The 15,782-nt window shown below is 38.1% G+C and overlaps 1 protein-coding gene across 1 annotated transcript in view; it reads right to left on the reverse strand.

Annotated features, from left to right (window-relative positions):
- The window catches only part of TBXAS1 (thromboxane A synthase 1), a 126,173-nt gene that overhangs the window by 84,713 nt on the left and 25,678 nt on the right, over nucleotides 1–15,782 (reverse strand). The window contains exon 2 of the mRNA XM_083366047.1: nucleotides 13,793–13,909. Coding sequence (XP_083222173.1) covers nucleotides 13,793–13,909 — 117 coding nt within the window. The remainder of the gene's footprint in view (nucleotides 1–13,792; nucleotides 13,910–15,782) is intronic.

Here is a 15,782-nt window from a genome sequence, read left to right on the forward strand (position 1 = left end):
CCACCCCAATTAGATTCAAGATTCGTGCAACCACAATAATTTGGTCCAGAAATGAGACCAAAAGTTCTGTTGGCAGCACGCAGCACCTGTACAAAAAAACCTGCACCAATTATGTACTAAAGGGAGGCTAGCAGACAAGTTCTGGATGGCTTGCACATTGACGCTAGTCTAGCAGAAAAGCGGAGTGCCCTCTATGACCTTCTTTGCTCAGCAATTTCTAGTAGCACTAGAGAATAAAATGATATTAATGTGACCCAGGGATGACCTTCCAAACCACTTACGTGACCAAAATTGTACAAACATCCCTTCTATTGAATCTTTTCGGTAAACAAAGGAAGGAGCCTAAAGATCCTATCAAGCTCTATCAGCTTCTTTGACAATCTTTGTTCCTGCCAGCAGGAAAGCCATTCTAGAATTATGACCTTTAAACTTCTGCTTCTGTTCATTAATCATTGTTTTTGTAATGCAGTTTGTGCTAGGATGGTATTTTCTCTTCTCCTTCCAATACCCCCTATCTGGTGTCTTTTGGTTTAGTAAACCTTTGCCCTGAAAAAAAACAACAACTATATCCTTTCTTGCAGCAAATGCTATTTAAAACAGGAAGAATTAGGAACCAGAAGCAGATTCAAGTAGATCCTGCTGACCAAGCCATTGATCAATAATATTTTAGCCAAACTGGAAACAGCTACTGATACTTTTTGATGAACGATATTTCTTTCCTGGAGCATAGACTCCATGCATTTTTTTTCTTTTGCACTTAACCCTATCATAGTAACACTGGCTGTGCAAATGTTTACCATTCCAGCTTGGAATAGGCACAAGAGAAACTTTGTTTTAAAAACACAAGCAAGCTATGTGGTTCTGGGAGCACCCAATCATCATGAACTCTATTTCTCCTTCCCTGCTCCATTAATTTTTGTCCAATTGCCATTGATTTATTTAGGCCAGAATAGCAATGCTAATATTTATGTATGTCTGTATCTGCATCTTCATGGACACACACAAATATATCTATGTATATGTACATACACAGAAAGATCTCTTATTGTCCTTCTGCTGAATGTAAATGACAGCATCACCACCAGATGGATTCGTAGCTGGCTGACTGGCCATACTCAGCATGTGGTCCTCAATGGAACAGTATCTACATGGAGGGAAGTGTGTAGTGGGGTGCCCCAGGGCTCTGTTCTGGGCCCAGTGCTCTTCAACATCATCAACGATTTGGACGAGGGGATAGATGGGGAACTCATCAAATTTGCAGATGACACCAAGCTGGCACGAATAGCCAATACTCCAGAAGATAGGCTTAAGATACAGGAGGATCTGGACAGACTTGAACACTGGGCACTATCTAACAAAATGAAATTCAATGGTGAAAAAAGTAAGATTCTACATTTAGGCAAGAAAAACCAAATATACAGGTATAGTATAGGGGGTACCTTGCTCAACAGTAGTAACTGTGACAGGTATCTCAGAGTCCTAGTGGACAATCACTTAAATATGAGCCAGCAGTATGCTGCAGCTGCCAAAAAAGCCAACACAGATCAACACAGTGCTAGGCTGTGTTAACAGAGGGATAGAATCAAGATCATGTGAAGTATTAATACCACTTTACAATGCCTTGGTAAGGCCATACTTGGAATACTGCATCCAGTTTTGGTCACCACAATGTAAAAAACATGTTGAGACTCTGGAAAGAGTACCGAGAAGAGCAACAAAGATGATTAGAGGACTGGAGGCTAAAACATATAAGAAACGGCTGCTGGAATTGGATATGTCTAGTTTAATGAAGAGAAGGACTAGGGGTGACATGATGTTGTTGTTAGCTGCGAAGTCGTGTCCGACCCATCGCGACCCTATGGACAATGTTCCTCCAGGCCTTCCTGTCCTCTACCAACTTCTGGAGTCCATTTAAGCTCACGCCTACTGCTTCAGTCACTCCATCCAGCCACCTCATTCTCTGTCGTCCCCTTCTTTTATTGCCCTCAATCTTTCCCAGCATTAGGCTCTTCTCCAGTGAGTCCTTCCTTCTCATTAGGTGGCCAAAGTATTTGAGTTTTAGCTTCAGGATCTGGCCTTCTAAAGAGCAGTAGGGGTTGATCTCCTCTAGGACTGACCAGTTTGATCGCCTTGCAGTCCTAGGGACTCGCAGGAGTCTTCTCCAGCACCACAGTTCAAAGGCCTCAATTCTTTGGCGCTCAGCCTTTTTTATGGTCCAGCTTTCACTGCCATACATTGCAACTGGGAAGACCATAGCCTTGACTATACACACTTTTGACATGATAGCAGTGTTCCAATATCTCAGGGGCTGCCACAAAGAAGAGGGAGTCAAGCTATTCTCCAAAGCGCCCGAAGGCAGGACAAGAAGCAACGGATGGAAACTAATCAAGGAGAGAAGCAACCTAGAACTAAGGAGAAACAGTTAGAACAATTAACCAGTGGAACAACCTGCCTCCAGAAGCTGTGAATGCTCCAACACTGGAAGTTTTTAAGAAGAGACTGGACAGCCATTTGTCTGAAATGGTATAGGGTTTCCTGCCTGAGCAGGGGGTTGGTTTAGGTCCCTTCCAACTTTACTATTATGATTATGATTATGATTTTGAGACATTAGTATAATCTAATAAAGCCAGTATTCCACATTTATCATATTTTGTGACTTTTGCCATATCTGGTCACTTCAGTAAAATCCTTTGGTTAGGGCAGACATATAAAACTCACGACATCACATGATGTCACACAACGTATGAGGATGCTTTAGCCATTGCCGGCAGTGGGGTGGCCATGGCTTCTGGATGATGCGTCTGGCCCGGGGGCTGGCAATTTGACAACCCTGGGTTAGGGCAATGCAACAATTAAGAGATTCTGTCCATCACTGTTCCGTGTTGCTAAAGAATCTCCTTATCCTTTTCCCTTGGCTACATAGGAGAAATAAAACCCAGATTTGCCTTTTCTTTTTTTATTTAATAACGTATTGATGACCTCCTAAAAGCCTGTAGGAGGATTTCGATTTTCTTTTTTGTTAGCTAAATCCTCACAGAAATAACAACCCAGGAGTCAGAGGAAAGCAAGGTGTGATACAGTTCTCTCATGATTTTTTTCCTTTATCCAAGCCATTTTCTATCAGAGCTCATTTAAGTCAAGCCCGCCCAGGAAAGTGATTGTCTTTTTCTCCTTTTTCATCCAGGGACTGATGCCCTCCTTTGGGCAGAGGATTAGACTAGAACACTTCCAAGCTCCTTTCCACCGCAGGAGCCCATCACTCCCAAATTAATTTGGCTCCATGCAAAAATGCTTCCCTTTAACATGGGTATGCAATTAGTTCCTGACATAATAGAGCCTGCCCATTATGCTCATAAAGCATGATAGTTGTAAAGCAGATCATCACCTGACCAATCCGTTTTCATGACCTTTTTGTGGCAGTTGTTAAGCGTGGTTAACTGCCATAAACACTTTTGGGCAAAAACGTCATGAATTGTGGTCATGTGACCCTACAAATGGCCATAAATGTGGGCTGGTTGCTAAGTGCCTGATATGTGGTGGTATAACTGCAGGAGGTGAGTGGGTGAGGGAAGCAGCTGTCAGAACTTCTGAGCATAAGGGAAGTCTATTGTAACTCCCAACCCCCAGTCATAAGTCAAGGACTAATTGTAGATGAATGCTTGCTTGGAGAAGAGACTCGTGTATCTTTTAGGCTTACTCTGAATCCCTTATTTCCTTGTCTTGGCAAGAAACCTTGCCATGTATCCTACTGACTTACTTTCTTTCTTTTTTTGACTGGAACTGAATAGGTATGATTGTATTGATCTTCCCTCAAAACGTCCTGTTTCACCATCTTTATTTGAATTGATTGTTCATCTCTTTCTCATGAAGTGAATGTGTTAATTTCCCCATTGACTGTCAATTAAGAACCTGCTTGCTTTTAGACTGTGAAGTGCTTCTGATTTCTATGTTAGCTTGTACCCTACTAATTTTAACTACTAAAGACCAAGCGATTATTTGGCTAGCTCTACATGCCATTAGCCAAATATTATATAATGGATTGTAATGAAAAATTATTATTTATACTTTCATTTTTAATTTCCTGAATGCAGAAGCCTGTTTAATAATTTGCAGCATTCAGTTCTAACAAAACCGGCATTCTGGTCTGATATACTGTACTTAAAGGAGTCCTAAATTTTAGTAGCACTAATCTGCAAATTAAATCTTTCCTTTGCTGAAACAGCTCAAATTTTTAGCCATTTGAAAAATGGAAACCTCTCCCTTAATTATTCCAAACTTTTGTTAACCCACAGCTAACATTTTATAAAAAGGTATTCGGTGAAGACTTGACACAGCCAAACACATTAGAATATAGAGCTAGTGTCCACAAGAAGTAATACCATAGCTAAGTTGTGCAGTTTTTAAAAGAGTTTAGACAAATTTGTGGAGGTTAAGACTATCTGTGGCTGCATGTCAAGATGATTATATGCTATCAACAAGTTCAGGGACAACATGCTTCTAAATTAACAGTTGCTAGGACACAAGTGGAACAGAAAGTTATGCTTTCCTTTACTGAGGAATCTGGTTGTCCACTGTGAGGAACAGAATGCTGTGCTACATAGACTTCAGTCTGATTCACGAGTATTGTTATTAGAACAGTGTTTATCTGATGTATGTCATCTTCAACGTCCAGAATTTTCAGCAATACTGCAATCATGCAAGCTAGGGAATTCAAAGAATTGAAGTCTATATACTTGGTAGATATACCAGAGTGAGTTACACTGAACTTCAGCATGAAAGTATTTTTTAAAAAAATTGAAGTGTTCAATATTCTCCTTATTTAATAAATCATAAATTTAATTTAATTAATTAAGCACCTGCTTAATTATTGCCATGATGATACCAGAATCAAAGGCAAAGACAAGGAAGGCTATTGTGATTTGTTGTACTCTTCTCCTATCTCGTACCACAGCTTTCTATCTGATGGTCCCAGACCAATCCTCATTCTTTCCAAATTTTGCTATCTGTAGCAGCAGGCACCTAATTTTCTGATTTTCTTTCACTATAGTTATCTTTCTTAAGCACCCTTTTTGAATGTTTTCATCATCAGTCCTTTTCATCTGAAACAGATATCACTCCTGCACAGTTCCTTGGTATCCTAAGAATTACTGTAGCCAAACTGGTTGGCAAGATGGGAGACTATAGTCGTCCCAAAGATGCTTTTTCACAAGGCAACAGGACTTTCTTGTTTTTCCTTTGAAGACATTTCATTTCTCATCCAAGAAGCTTCTTCAGCTCTGACTGGATGGTGGGGAATGGAAGGATTGATATTCCTTGCAGACAGCTGATTATTTGCATTCTTTTAGAGAGTCGTTGAGGCCATCTGGAGGTATATCTGTGACATCAAGGTCACCTGAAGAGTGGAAATGGGTGTGGAGCTGTCTTAGAACTGTTGAAAGGACTGTGTTGTAGACTGGAGATAGATGATGTTATCTCCCTCTTTGTTGAGAGAGGGCTTTTCAATTCTGACATAGATGGCCTCTTTGACCCCTGTTTCAAACTTTGGATTATTTAAATTACTATTAAATTGTGACGAGACTGGAAAACCACTTCAGAGTACCTAGCTATATAGGTTAGGGCTGTGGTTTTATTATGTATGTGTAAAATGAAAGCAATATCACTTTTTAAATCAGGCAAAGGGAATGTCTTAAGCTATGTCACAAATTTTATTGATGCAAGCTTAGCAAGTTGAAGGGCCTCCTAAAAAGTCAGTATTGTAATCTGAGAATAGAGATACATAATCTGAATTGCTAGGGCCATACGTAACCTTTGAAAAGTTGAGATATGACAACCAAGCCAGATGATTATCATAATAGTGTAATTTTATGAAGATGCCAGAGGGAAATTGCTAAATATATAATAAATAATAATAATAAATAAACCTTTATTGTCAAAGTACAACATGCTAAGCCTCTCCCCGTGCTCTCTCCCCCCAACACACAGTGACAACAAACCCTCCATCCCACCACACTATGTGAACCAACTACACCACACACCGGCCTCCCAAGTCAATTCTGCATAAGATTATGTCCCATTTAAAAGCCTAACAGCCCACGGATAAAAGCTATTTTTCAGCCTGTTGGTACAGCTGAAGGATGATTGTCATTATTTATAAACCTAACTTAAAGGGTTATTTTTTTTCCTCTCCTCACCCACTATTTTGCCTGGTTCTGCCTACATCTGTAGCAGGCTGATAAAAAAGTGAAGATGGTGGCTTTGTTCTTTGATACATTGCACTATCTTCCAATAAATTCTATTAAAACATCCATAGTAAACAAAATAAAAAATAGGGTTATAATGAAACATATAACAAGCAATATAAAATCCAAATTAACTGAGTAATATAAATAAATAGATGGCAAGAATCACAATTCAAATGCTCTTTTAAATAACTTTGAATGTGAAATTTCAGTCAAGTATTTAATCATGTAATAGTGTTCAATTATTTAATACTTTTCTTCTCTGTCACATTAAGCATTACAATTTGCTAACAGGTTCCTGAGTACCATATACCAGATTTCCCCGAGCTATGTGGAGTTCCAGGAATTTAAATGTGAGGCAATGCTATGCACAGAAATAAATATGTACAGGGTTTTTTGCAAATGATTTTATCCTATTAATCAAGTTATTAGTAATTTAACTCTGTAATATATGCAAGGAAAAACTTCATCAACTATATCCTTCAATTACTTAGGATTCTGCACTTTTATTTAATCAATTTTCCATGGAGTGTGTGGGTAAAACTATACATTGAACTATGCATTGATAATGACAAGAGAACAGTCAGGAAAAATAAAAGATCAATATACTTTGGATTATGTCAGCTGAACAGGGGAACAAAGTTATTTATCAAACTTGACAAGAGATTCTTAAACATAGGATATTCCATTCTTCTAGTCTATCCCGCAGCACTAAATCAAGCCTTCCTGTAGTTTGGTATAATATAATCAATCATCCATTCTTAACACATTTCCGTAGAAATGAATTGGAATGTCATTAAGCCATCTTAAAACTTAAGAACTACTGCTAATGCTTAGTCTTATTACAGAATTCTCATATGTTGTCCTCTTGCAGAAGATCAGCAGCTTTACTGAGATCTCTGCTCATTTTATCAATACATGCTGCTATATCACCACGTGGCTGTCTGGAGAATTCTGGGAGTTGAGGTCACCAAATTTGTAAAACACTGTCTTAAATGAACAGGAATTGTCCATATCCACCCAGAGTCAATTGCAGCTCTCAACAGTCTAATTTTCACTCACTTATTTTTGCTCTTTTCATGTTTTTACTGATGACTGAAGTCATAATTATATGTAATTATTACTGCAGAGTTCTGTTTGCACATATAACTCTTTAATTGTCTGTGTGTGTGTGTGTGTGTGTGTGTGTGTGTGTGTGTATTCCAAAAAAGAGATTTCTTGGTTCATTTTTAAATCCTGAAACATTAGGGTAGCTGTTTGCTACCCTACAGAAAGCATCCTAAATCAATAATTTTAAATGTAACAAAGAAGAGGAATAACTTTCCAAGAACAAAATGGTGCAGCAAATCTGACATAGTATTATTTTATGTCATATTAAAAAGGGGTTTTTTTTGTTTTAAGGTATATCCATTATTTTAGTTCACATTTAAATATTTTCTGATTTTCAAGAGCATACAGAACTGAAATGTAGTTTATAATGCACACTTTTTCTGTTCTAATTTCTGTTGTAATTATATGTGTGTGTGTATTTGTGTGAGTGTGTGTATACACACACACACATATATGCATACATTCAGGATAAGAATACACAAATTGCTTTCAATGTGAAAAAACTGCATTTATTAATATTGCTAACATAAATGTGTATGCTTCAAAAAATGCGTGTCAAAACACATGCTAATTTCAGTGCAAACTTTAAAAAAATTCTCAAGTTCAATTAACCAGAGAGCCAACTTGGTGTGATTCACTTGCTGGCCTAGAAACTACGAATACTAAACTAGCCTCAGCCATGAAACCCTGGAAAAAGTGAGCTTGATAGATCAAAAATGACAAACTGAGAGGAGTTAATTGCATTGCTAAATATCAAGCTGCTAAGGAAGTTTATGCAAAAGTTTGTAATGAGATATCGTCAATCCTGCCTCTTCATTACATTGTTCCAGAGACTAAAATGAGCTGGATACAAGGTAGAGATGGAGAATGCTCGGGAAAAAACACACCAGGTGTTACTGAATGAAAGAACTATTTGTTCTCGATAGAGTCACATTTCCGTGAAGTAGATATATAGTCCTGGATCAACTGTGTCACAGAAGTCAGTTTCGTTGATTACACAAAATATATCTTTAGACCTGTTGACGTGTTCACTGGATTGGAACAAATGGAATTTTATAGTTCCTTGAGTTTTATTTTGCTTCTGTAAATTGGTCTGTAATATTTTGTGAAGAACAGTACACAAATTAAATAAATAAACAGTGGAACCTGTTTCATAAACTCAGCAAGGTTGTTCAACATTTTGATATAACCCACTATTTTAGGTTTCCTTGTGATAATGCTGAACTTTAACCCTTCAGGTTGAAATTTTCCATGCTTGATTCCTGCCAGTACTTGTTTTCAACAAACAGCAAATGAAGTAAAATTCCACAAGCGTGTTTTGTGTATTTCCTAGTAACAGCATGCGCCTAGCTTTATGAAAGGCAGGGAAAAAACAAGATGAACCTTTTATAATGCTAAGTTCAGACTCCTTAAAAAACAAATGAAATTATCATTATTGACCTACAGTATACTGTAAATACAAATTTTTAGAGAGAGTCTAGAGACTCCAGCCATAGGTTTTTGTTGTTTTTTTCAGGGGGGGAGGGCACATTCATTTTTTACATAAATAACTGGGAAATATACATTTTACATGAGGCCAGGTGCTCATTAAAGAGTTCACCGCATCGTCACACAGATGGAACGATGATCCGAAATGCATATTTGAAAATAGTGAATTTGTCAGGCCAGACATATGAAATCTCAAGAAAGAGATTGCAGCATAAACCATAATGTGGGCAACATTGAGTAACAATAGTATCTAGTCATTATAGGGATAAAAGCCTACAATCCTCATATATTCCTTGGTTGGAATAGAACTGTGGCATTTTATCATGCTAAATACTAAAATGCAACACATTTTTCCTCTGAACTTAAGCTTTACATAGAAAAAATAAAATGGAATGCAAATGGAAATTGAACTGCCTCCTGCTGTCCCTTTGCTTCTGTTTTGTTCTTTACTGCTGTTTGTAGGTTCAGGTAAATAACAACACTCCTCTTCTCCTCTAGATCAATTCAAATATATATATATTTTAAAAAACCACCTTGGCTCCAGGTATCTGTCATATCTACTTTCAAGATAAAGCATTGCACGGCATTGCACTCCCTTTTATTATTTCGTCTTTGCCCCCCACAAACTCTTGCATTCTGTGGCTCTTCTGTGCATGCTTTTAATTCTCAGTGGGCTATTTGGTGGCCTCCCTCATTTCTCTTTATTTTGCAGTTAATGCAAATGTTCTCTGCATGGATGGTGGTGTTGTATAAGCTGTGTATAATAATATACTTGCCAATCTTTAAGATTTTGTAACCTGAGCTTTATATTGTCTGAATCTACTCGATTGTGGCTTATGTCTTGTTAAAATGACTTGCTATGAAGCATGAATACAAATATTCTGTTGTTGTTTTAAAAGTGCAATTGTTTGTAATTTTCCTCTCTGAAACTCCTGCTCTCTTTCCTCTCTGGATGTTTTTTTTTTTTTGCTTTCCTTCACGTTGTGCCGCTTAAAATGCAACAGTGTGAATTTTCCTCTTGACTTAAATAATTAACTCTGTAAACAGAGACATCTATCCCTGCAAAGCACAATATCCAGGAACTATTTGTCCTTCTAAAGCGTGTCTGGCTCCTGCCAGCAGGGTCTGGCTCTGTGCATACCAGGGGTTTTATCTTTTGTTAGATTTAAGGAAGGGAAAGAACAGAGGCAAAGATTTGTCTTGTGCCAATGACCCATAGTAAGAGGGATTAATTTTTGTCAAGGCAATACAAAACTCTCTTCTTTAGCCTCTCTCCCTCCAAATTATAGAGAGCAAATTTACATTTATTGCTTCCCTTACTTTAAATCCTCTCAGATTCACTATCAAACCAGGGAATAAGCTAGTTGTCTAGGTGCGTTACCAATAATATTGTCAGTTCTGATTAATCAGGGGTCCTTCGCAGGCTTATGGCCAATTAGAATTTACCATAATAAGGGGGTGACAGCTGGTGTTGCTAAGCAACAGCTGTCTATAGAACTAAAGAAGCCAGACACATTTAGATGCTACTGTAGAGTTCGACACCAGCATGTCAAAACAACATAGGCTTATGTCCAGTAATTTTATTTTCTAACCGAAGAACAGCCAATGGCGTGACAAACATATTTCCTTTTTAAGAGTATGACTATGAGGGAAAAGAATGATCTTCTCCGTATATATCCTTTGGAGAAGAATTTTCAGTAATGGAAATGCTACCCTCATTTTCACTTAAGAGACCATATTAATGAACTGGAAGTTTATCCCATGATAAATTTAAGTCTCCAGATGCTTGATGAGTGGATATAGAGAAATAGGCTATTAGATTAGGGAGCAAGAGAAATTAATACCCCCAAACACTTTCAGATGCCCTCTTTAAGAGATACATGACTATAATCTAGAGAAATTAATTCTGAAATGATCTATTTAGAAGACAGCAAGAGTTCTTTTTCTAGGGCAGGCCTTGGGTAAGACCAAATTACCAATGAAAGAGTAATTACCATTCCTGAGCAGTCATCTAGGCAAATCCCACTTGTACAAGAAAGATATACTTCTTATTAACAAAAACAGGATCCAAATTTTCAGTTGGTTTGAGGAAAATAGGTATTAGGTTAATGGGACTATATTGCTGTATTGCATTTCATGTGCTTGTGTTAATCTGAGCTGGAATTTAAGACCTATTGCTTTCCTGGAAGAGCCTAATAATACTATGGAGGGGCAGAGTTGGCAAAGTAAAAATCAACATTTTTGTGGGGAATTGGATAAAAATAGGCATGTGCTAAAAAAATTCTCATTTTATTTTGCACATACTGTTTTGTATGTGTGAGCCCAGAGAGTTATTCGTAGAAATATGTCTGCATATATTGCAACAAGTTATATGAAAACAATAAATAAACATACAAATGAAGAGAATTAGAGAAATAGCTTCAGGCAGTCCTCATTTAGTGACTGTGTCATACAACAACCATTGCAGTTATGATGGTGATGATGATAATGAAAAAGTAACTTTGCAAACAATTCTCACATTTACAACCTTTGCAGTTCTGTAAAGCAAAAGAAAGCCAAAATACTGTAAAATCATAAGCACAGTTGCAATTTCTCTAAATACCCATTTTGTTTAACAACCAGGTTGCCAGTCTAAACTGTGATAGCGAAATGCAGACTATCAGCAGAAGCTTTAATTTAAAGGTGGGTAGCTTGCAGCCAATCCTTTTTTTAAAGCAAACTTTAAAGCCTCCTCTGGCATTGGATGCTGAAAAGTGACAGCACTATTTTCCACTATTTGAGTTGGGAAACAGATGAAGAAATATAATATTGTAGGGATTGATGTTGACAAAGCAGGAACAAGCTGTGCATGGGCCAGCCAGAAGGGCTCTGCAAACACTGAGCAGGTACCCTCTTATCACAAGGCTGGGAAAATGTCTTCAAAAGACAGCAGGAAAAGGTTTGGGATTTAAAACTTGGGGTGGGAGGGAGGGAAGAGAGAGCAAGAGACAGGCAGGCAGTCTGATTTATGTGTTTTGCATATATATATATATATATACTTCTTGTCTATAATAAAGCAACTTTCCTAAGCTGTCTACAAAACATCTGCTATTGGCTATCCGAGTTGATTTTATGGACAGTAGAAATGTATTCTTACATCTGATATGCAATCTGAGATTTAGGTTAAAGCAGAGATAAGTTAAAAACTGAAGAATAGATTCCAACTATTTACCCTAAGCCAGAGGTCTTCAAACTTGGCCCTTCTATGACTTGTGGACTTCACCTCCCAGAATTCCTCAGCCATGTTTGAAGACCCCTGCCGTAAGCCTTTGTTTTCAAAAGTATTTGTTTTTAAGAAAATGCACTTTTTAATGATGCATCTTTGAGGAAATCTCAATTTTTGTACACTAAATATGAAGTGTTTAAATGTTGTGGTAGCTTTACTTTTGAGGACACTCTAGGGAAACAAAACACATAATGTCTTGTGGTAACTTCAAAGGCCAATAAATGCATTATTGCATAAACTTTGTCTATCAAAGGCCATGCGCTCAATAATCCCTGCAAAGTTTACGCACTAATAAATTAGTTCTTTTTTAAACTGCCACAACAATTTTAAAGTCATTCATGTAATCTCATGTGGTTTATTAATTTTTAATGTGCCACAACATTCCTCATTTTGCTGCAAAAAGATTAATAAAGCTAGCCTGCTAGGAAGCTCTTGAAAAAAAGATATGCTTATATAAACAGGGGGGAAAAATCAAGTCAGGAAATTTCCTATTGGCACTGTGAAACTGGTCATTTCCACAGTAGTGACTTACAACTTCATCTAGCATTATTCAATATCCCTGTGCCAAAATAAGAGTAATAAGGATAGGCTTTTCTTTGTTTCACTGATGCCTGGATAATGTTATGAAAACTCTTTAAGTCACTATAGGAAAATGGCCTAAGGTATTATGAAACCAATTAGATCAAGTTCTTGGATAAGACTAGGTTGTGAAACAGAGAAACATATCACATCACATAGAGACCATGGCAGGAAAGGAGCATTTCCAATCCTTGCTTTCCCCAAAAGATTGTTAGATTGCAAAGGACTGGTTCATTTGTGTAATTTTTTTTAAAGCTTACATCCACAGCAAATAACAATTTGAACTTATGTAGTTTCACGTACACAAAATAATTTAAAAAATGAAGCTACTGGTCACCTCAAAAATTCATCTGTTAGATTTTTGTCAATAACAGGGTGTAGAGCAGTTGTGCATGCTCTAAATCAGACATGTCAAACTCGTGACATCACGTGATGTCACATGACGTATCGGAACTTTTTCACATTGCCGGCAATGGGATGGGCATGGTTTCTCCGTGACGCTCTGGCCCGCGGGCTGGCAGTTTGACACCTCTGCTCTAAATGCAATGGATATTGTGTCGCACTGTTCTTTTGAACCTACTTGAATAGCAAGTGTCATAGATATTATTGTTTTTATGGTGTTTCACACATGAAAGTTGTTCTAGTTGAGATTCTGCGAAGGAATGCTAACCAAACATTTCTGCTAAATATATACTGAATTTCTATGTGGAAATTGGTCTTCCTGTGTTTATAGGGACCTCCCAATTTTTGGAGGGATTCCAAAGTGGTATAAAGATTTCTAATGTCATATCCTTTGGGGAGGGAGAGAAATCAATCACAGGGATCTGGAGTCCAAATCTGTTAGAAAAACACAAATAAACTGCATATAGGTTATTTGTCCAGTTGAAACGAAGCTCATTCTTCATTTTCTAATTAAACACCTTGACATACTGAGAAACCCTTCTCCTTAAAGGAGCAGAGATTCTGCAAAGGCTACCAGTAAGGCATTAACCATGTTGCAGTGGATGAGTGGATCACTTTTTATGTAATAATGCACATTTGGGAAACACAGAGCAGAAAGAAAAAGAAAAGGGTTTTGTATGTGTGATTGTGACACTTGTCTGCATCTTACCTCTTTTATCTTTGCAATACTGAAGGCTGGGGTCAATATGCTCCGGACCTTTTCCCATTTCTCATCACGCAACATGACAATGCTGTCTGCAAATGGCTTAAAAACCAAATCCGGACTCTAATTGAGGACAAAGATGGAAAAGTATCAAAAACAGTCAAATATTAATAACAATTTAACAACTGATGAATAAGTTCAATAAATGCAAAGTAGGATAATAATGTTCAGATTCCAGAATTCTGAAAAGTTGTGTATTGGTTTGCCTGCACACTCTTGCTTGTGTTTTACACACACACATACACTTAAGTCTTCAAAGCTAATGCACACTGGGGTTTTCTTGTAACTGTGTAGATATCCTATTCCAAGCTCCTGTAGGGGCATGATTTCATTGCTCTAGAACAGGGGTGTCAAACTCGCAACATCATGTGACGTGCCACAACATATTGTAACTTTTCCCCATTGCCGGAGCTGGGGTGGGCGCGGTTTCAGCATGATGCATTCGGCCCACGGGTTGGCAGTTTGACACCCCTGCTCTAGAACAGGGCTTTTCAACCTTTTCACCCATTGTACCACTTTTAGGATATGGCAACATTCAAGTACTCACAAGGTGCCCTTACTAAGCTAACATTCTTCCCCATAATTTGCAATATATTGATAATAATGCTGAGTTATTTCATGCAGTTGTTAGAAAGGATGAGCAAAATAAGTATTGCTAAGAAAATATATATTAAATGCTCAGAACATTTGAAGACTTTATCCAAATGCTTATTTTGATCAATTCCACTGGGCGATGCTACCATGGAGCAATATAGATCAGGACTTTTCAACCTTTTCACCCATCGTACCACTTTTAGGATATGGCAACATCCGAGTACCACCAGTCACCTAGAAAGGTGTCAAAAATGTGACCAAAAAAAAAAGGAAAAAAGTGATGAAGTACACGTAGTCCCTGACTTACAACAGTTCGCTTAGTGACTGCTCGAAGTTACAATGGCACTGAAAAAAGTGCCCCCCAAGGCACAGCCGAGCAAGACACCTGCCTGCCCGCCCGGCGGCGCTCTTCCTCCTGTCCTGAGGTTTTCATAGTTGTGAGCATTTCTGTTGAGGATTAGAAGTGGGGGTGGAGTGGGGGGTGTTTGGTTTTTATTCCCCCCGTCTGCTGGATGGTTGCAGCAGGTTTTGTTCACTTCACATGACCCTGGGACACTGTGACCGTCATAAATATGAATCAGTTGCCAAACATCTGAATGTAAATCACAAGACCCTGGAGATGCTGCAACATTCCAGCTGATCGGTGCTTCTTCTGGGCTCAGCAGAAACACCAGGATCAGCGCTGAGCTCCAGCTGGAGCCTGGCATGGATCCTGGCACTTCCACTGAGCCCTGACAGCCCTGCAGCTCCAGCCATCTCTAGCTCAGGCTTGTGTGGTGCTGCCACCGGTTCAGCTCATTCCCTTCCCCCACTACCACTTTTCTAGGATGGTCACATTGCCAGGTGCCAATGTACCACAGGTGGTACCCGTACCACTGGTTGAAAAGCCCTGCTGTAGAACAAGAATGTTGTCCAGAATTGTTCCTACTGGGAGTTTTGTGAACCTCCAAGAAAAACCATGATTTTAAAATTCAGAACTAGTAGAGACATATTCTAAAGAAAGATTGCAAAGACAAAACTTTATGGGTCCAAGATTTAATACTATTGATTTCAGTTAAACTTAAATTCAATTTATCTAGCTTTAACCAGGATGAGAATAATATTATGACAATTCAACATTTCAGCAATATTATATGAGAAACTGTTAATCTGTTGAATTATTGGAACCTCTGGAAATGTATATTAGTTGTAATAGCATTTTTCAAAATGCTAGGTGAAAATCACAATGCTGCATCTTGACCTCTCCATTCATATACAGTAGTGTAAATTCTAGCTACATTCTCTGGTCATCTAATCCATCTTCTAATATATACTGTTGGCCACAGGGTGGACACTTTGCCCT

The sequence above is a fragment of the Vipera ursinii genome (genome assembly GCF_947247035.1).
Source record: "Vipera ursinii genome assembly, chromosome: 6".
Taxonomy (NCBI): Eukaryota; Metazoa; Chordata; class Lepidosauria; order Squamata; family Viperidae; genus Vipera; species Vipera ursinii.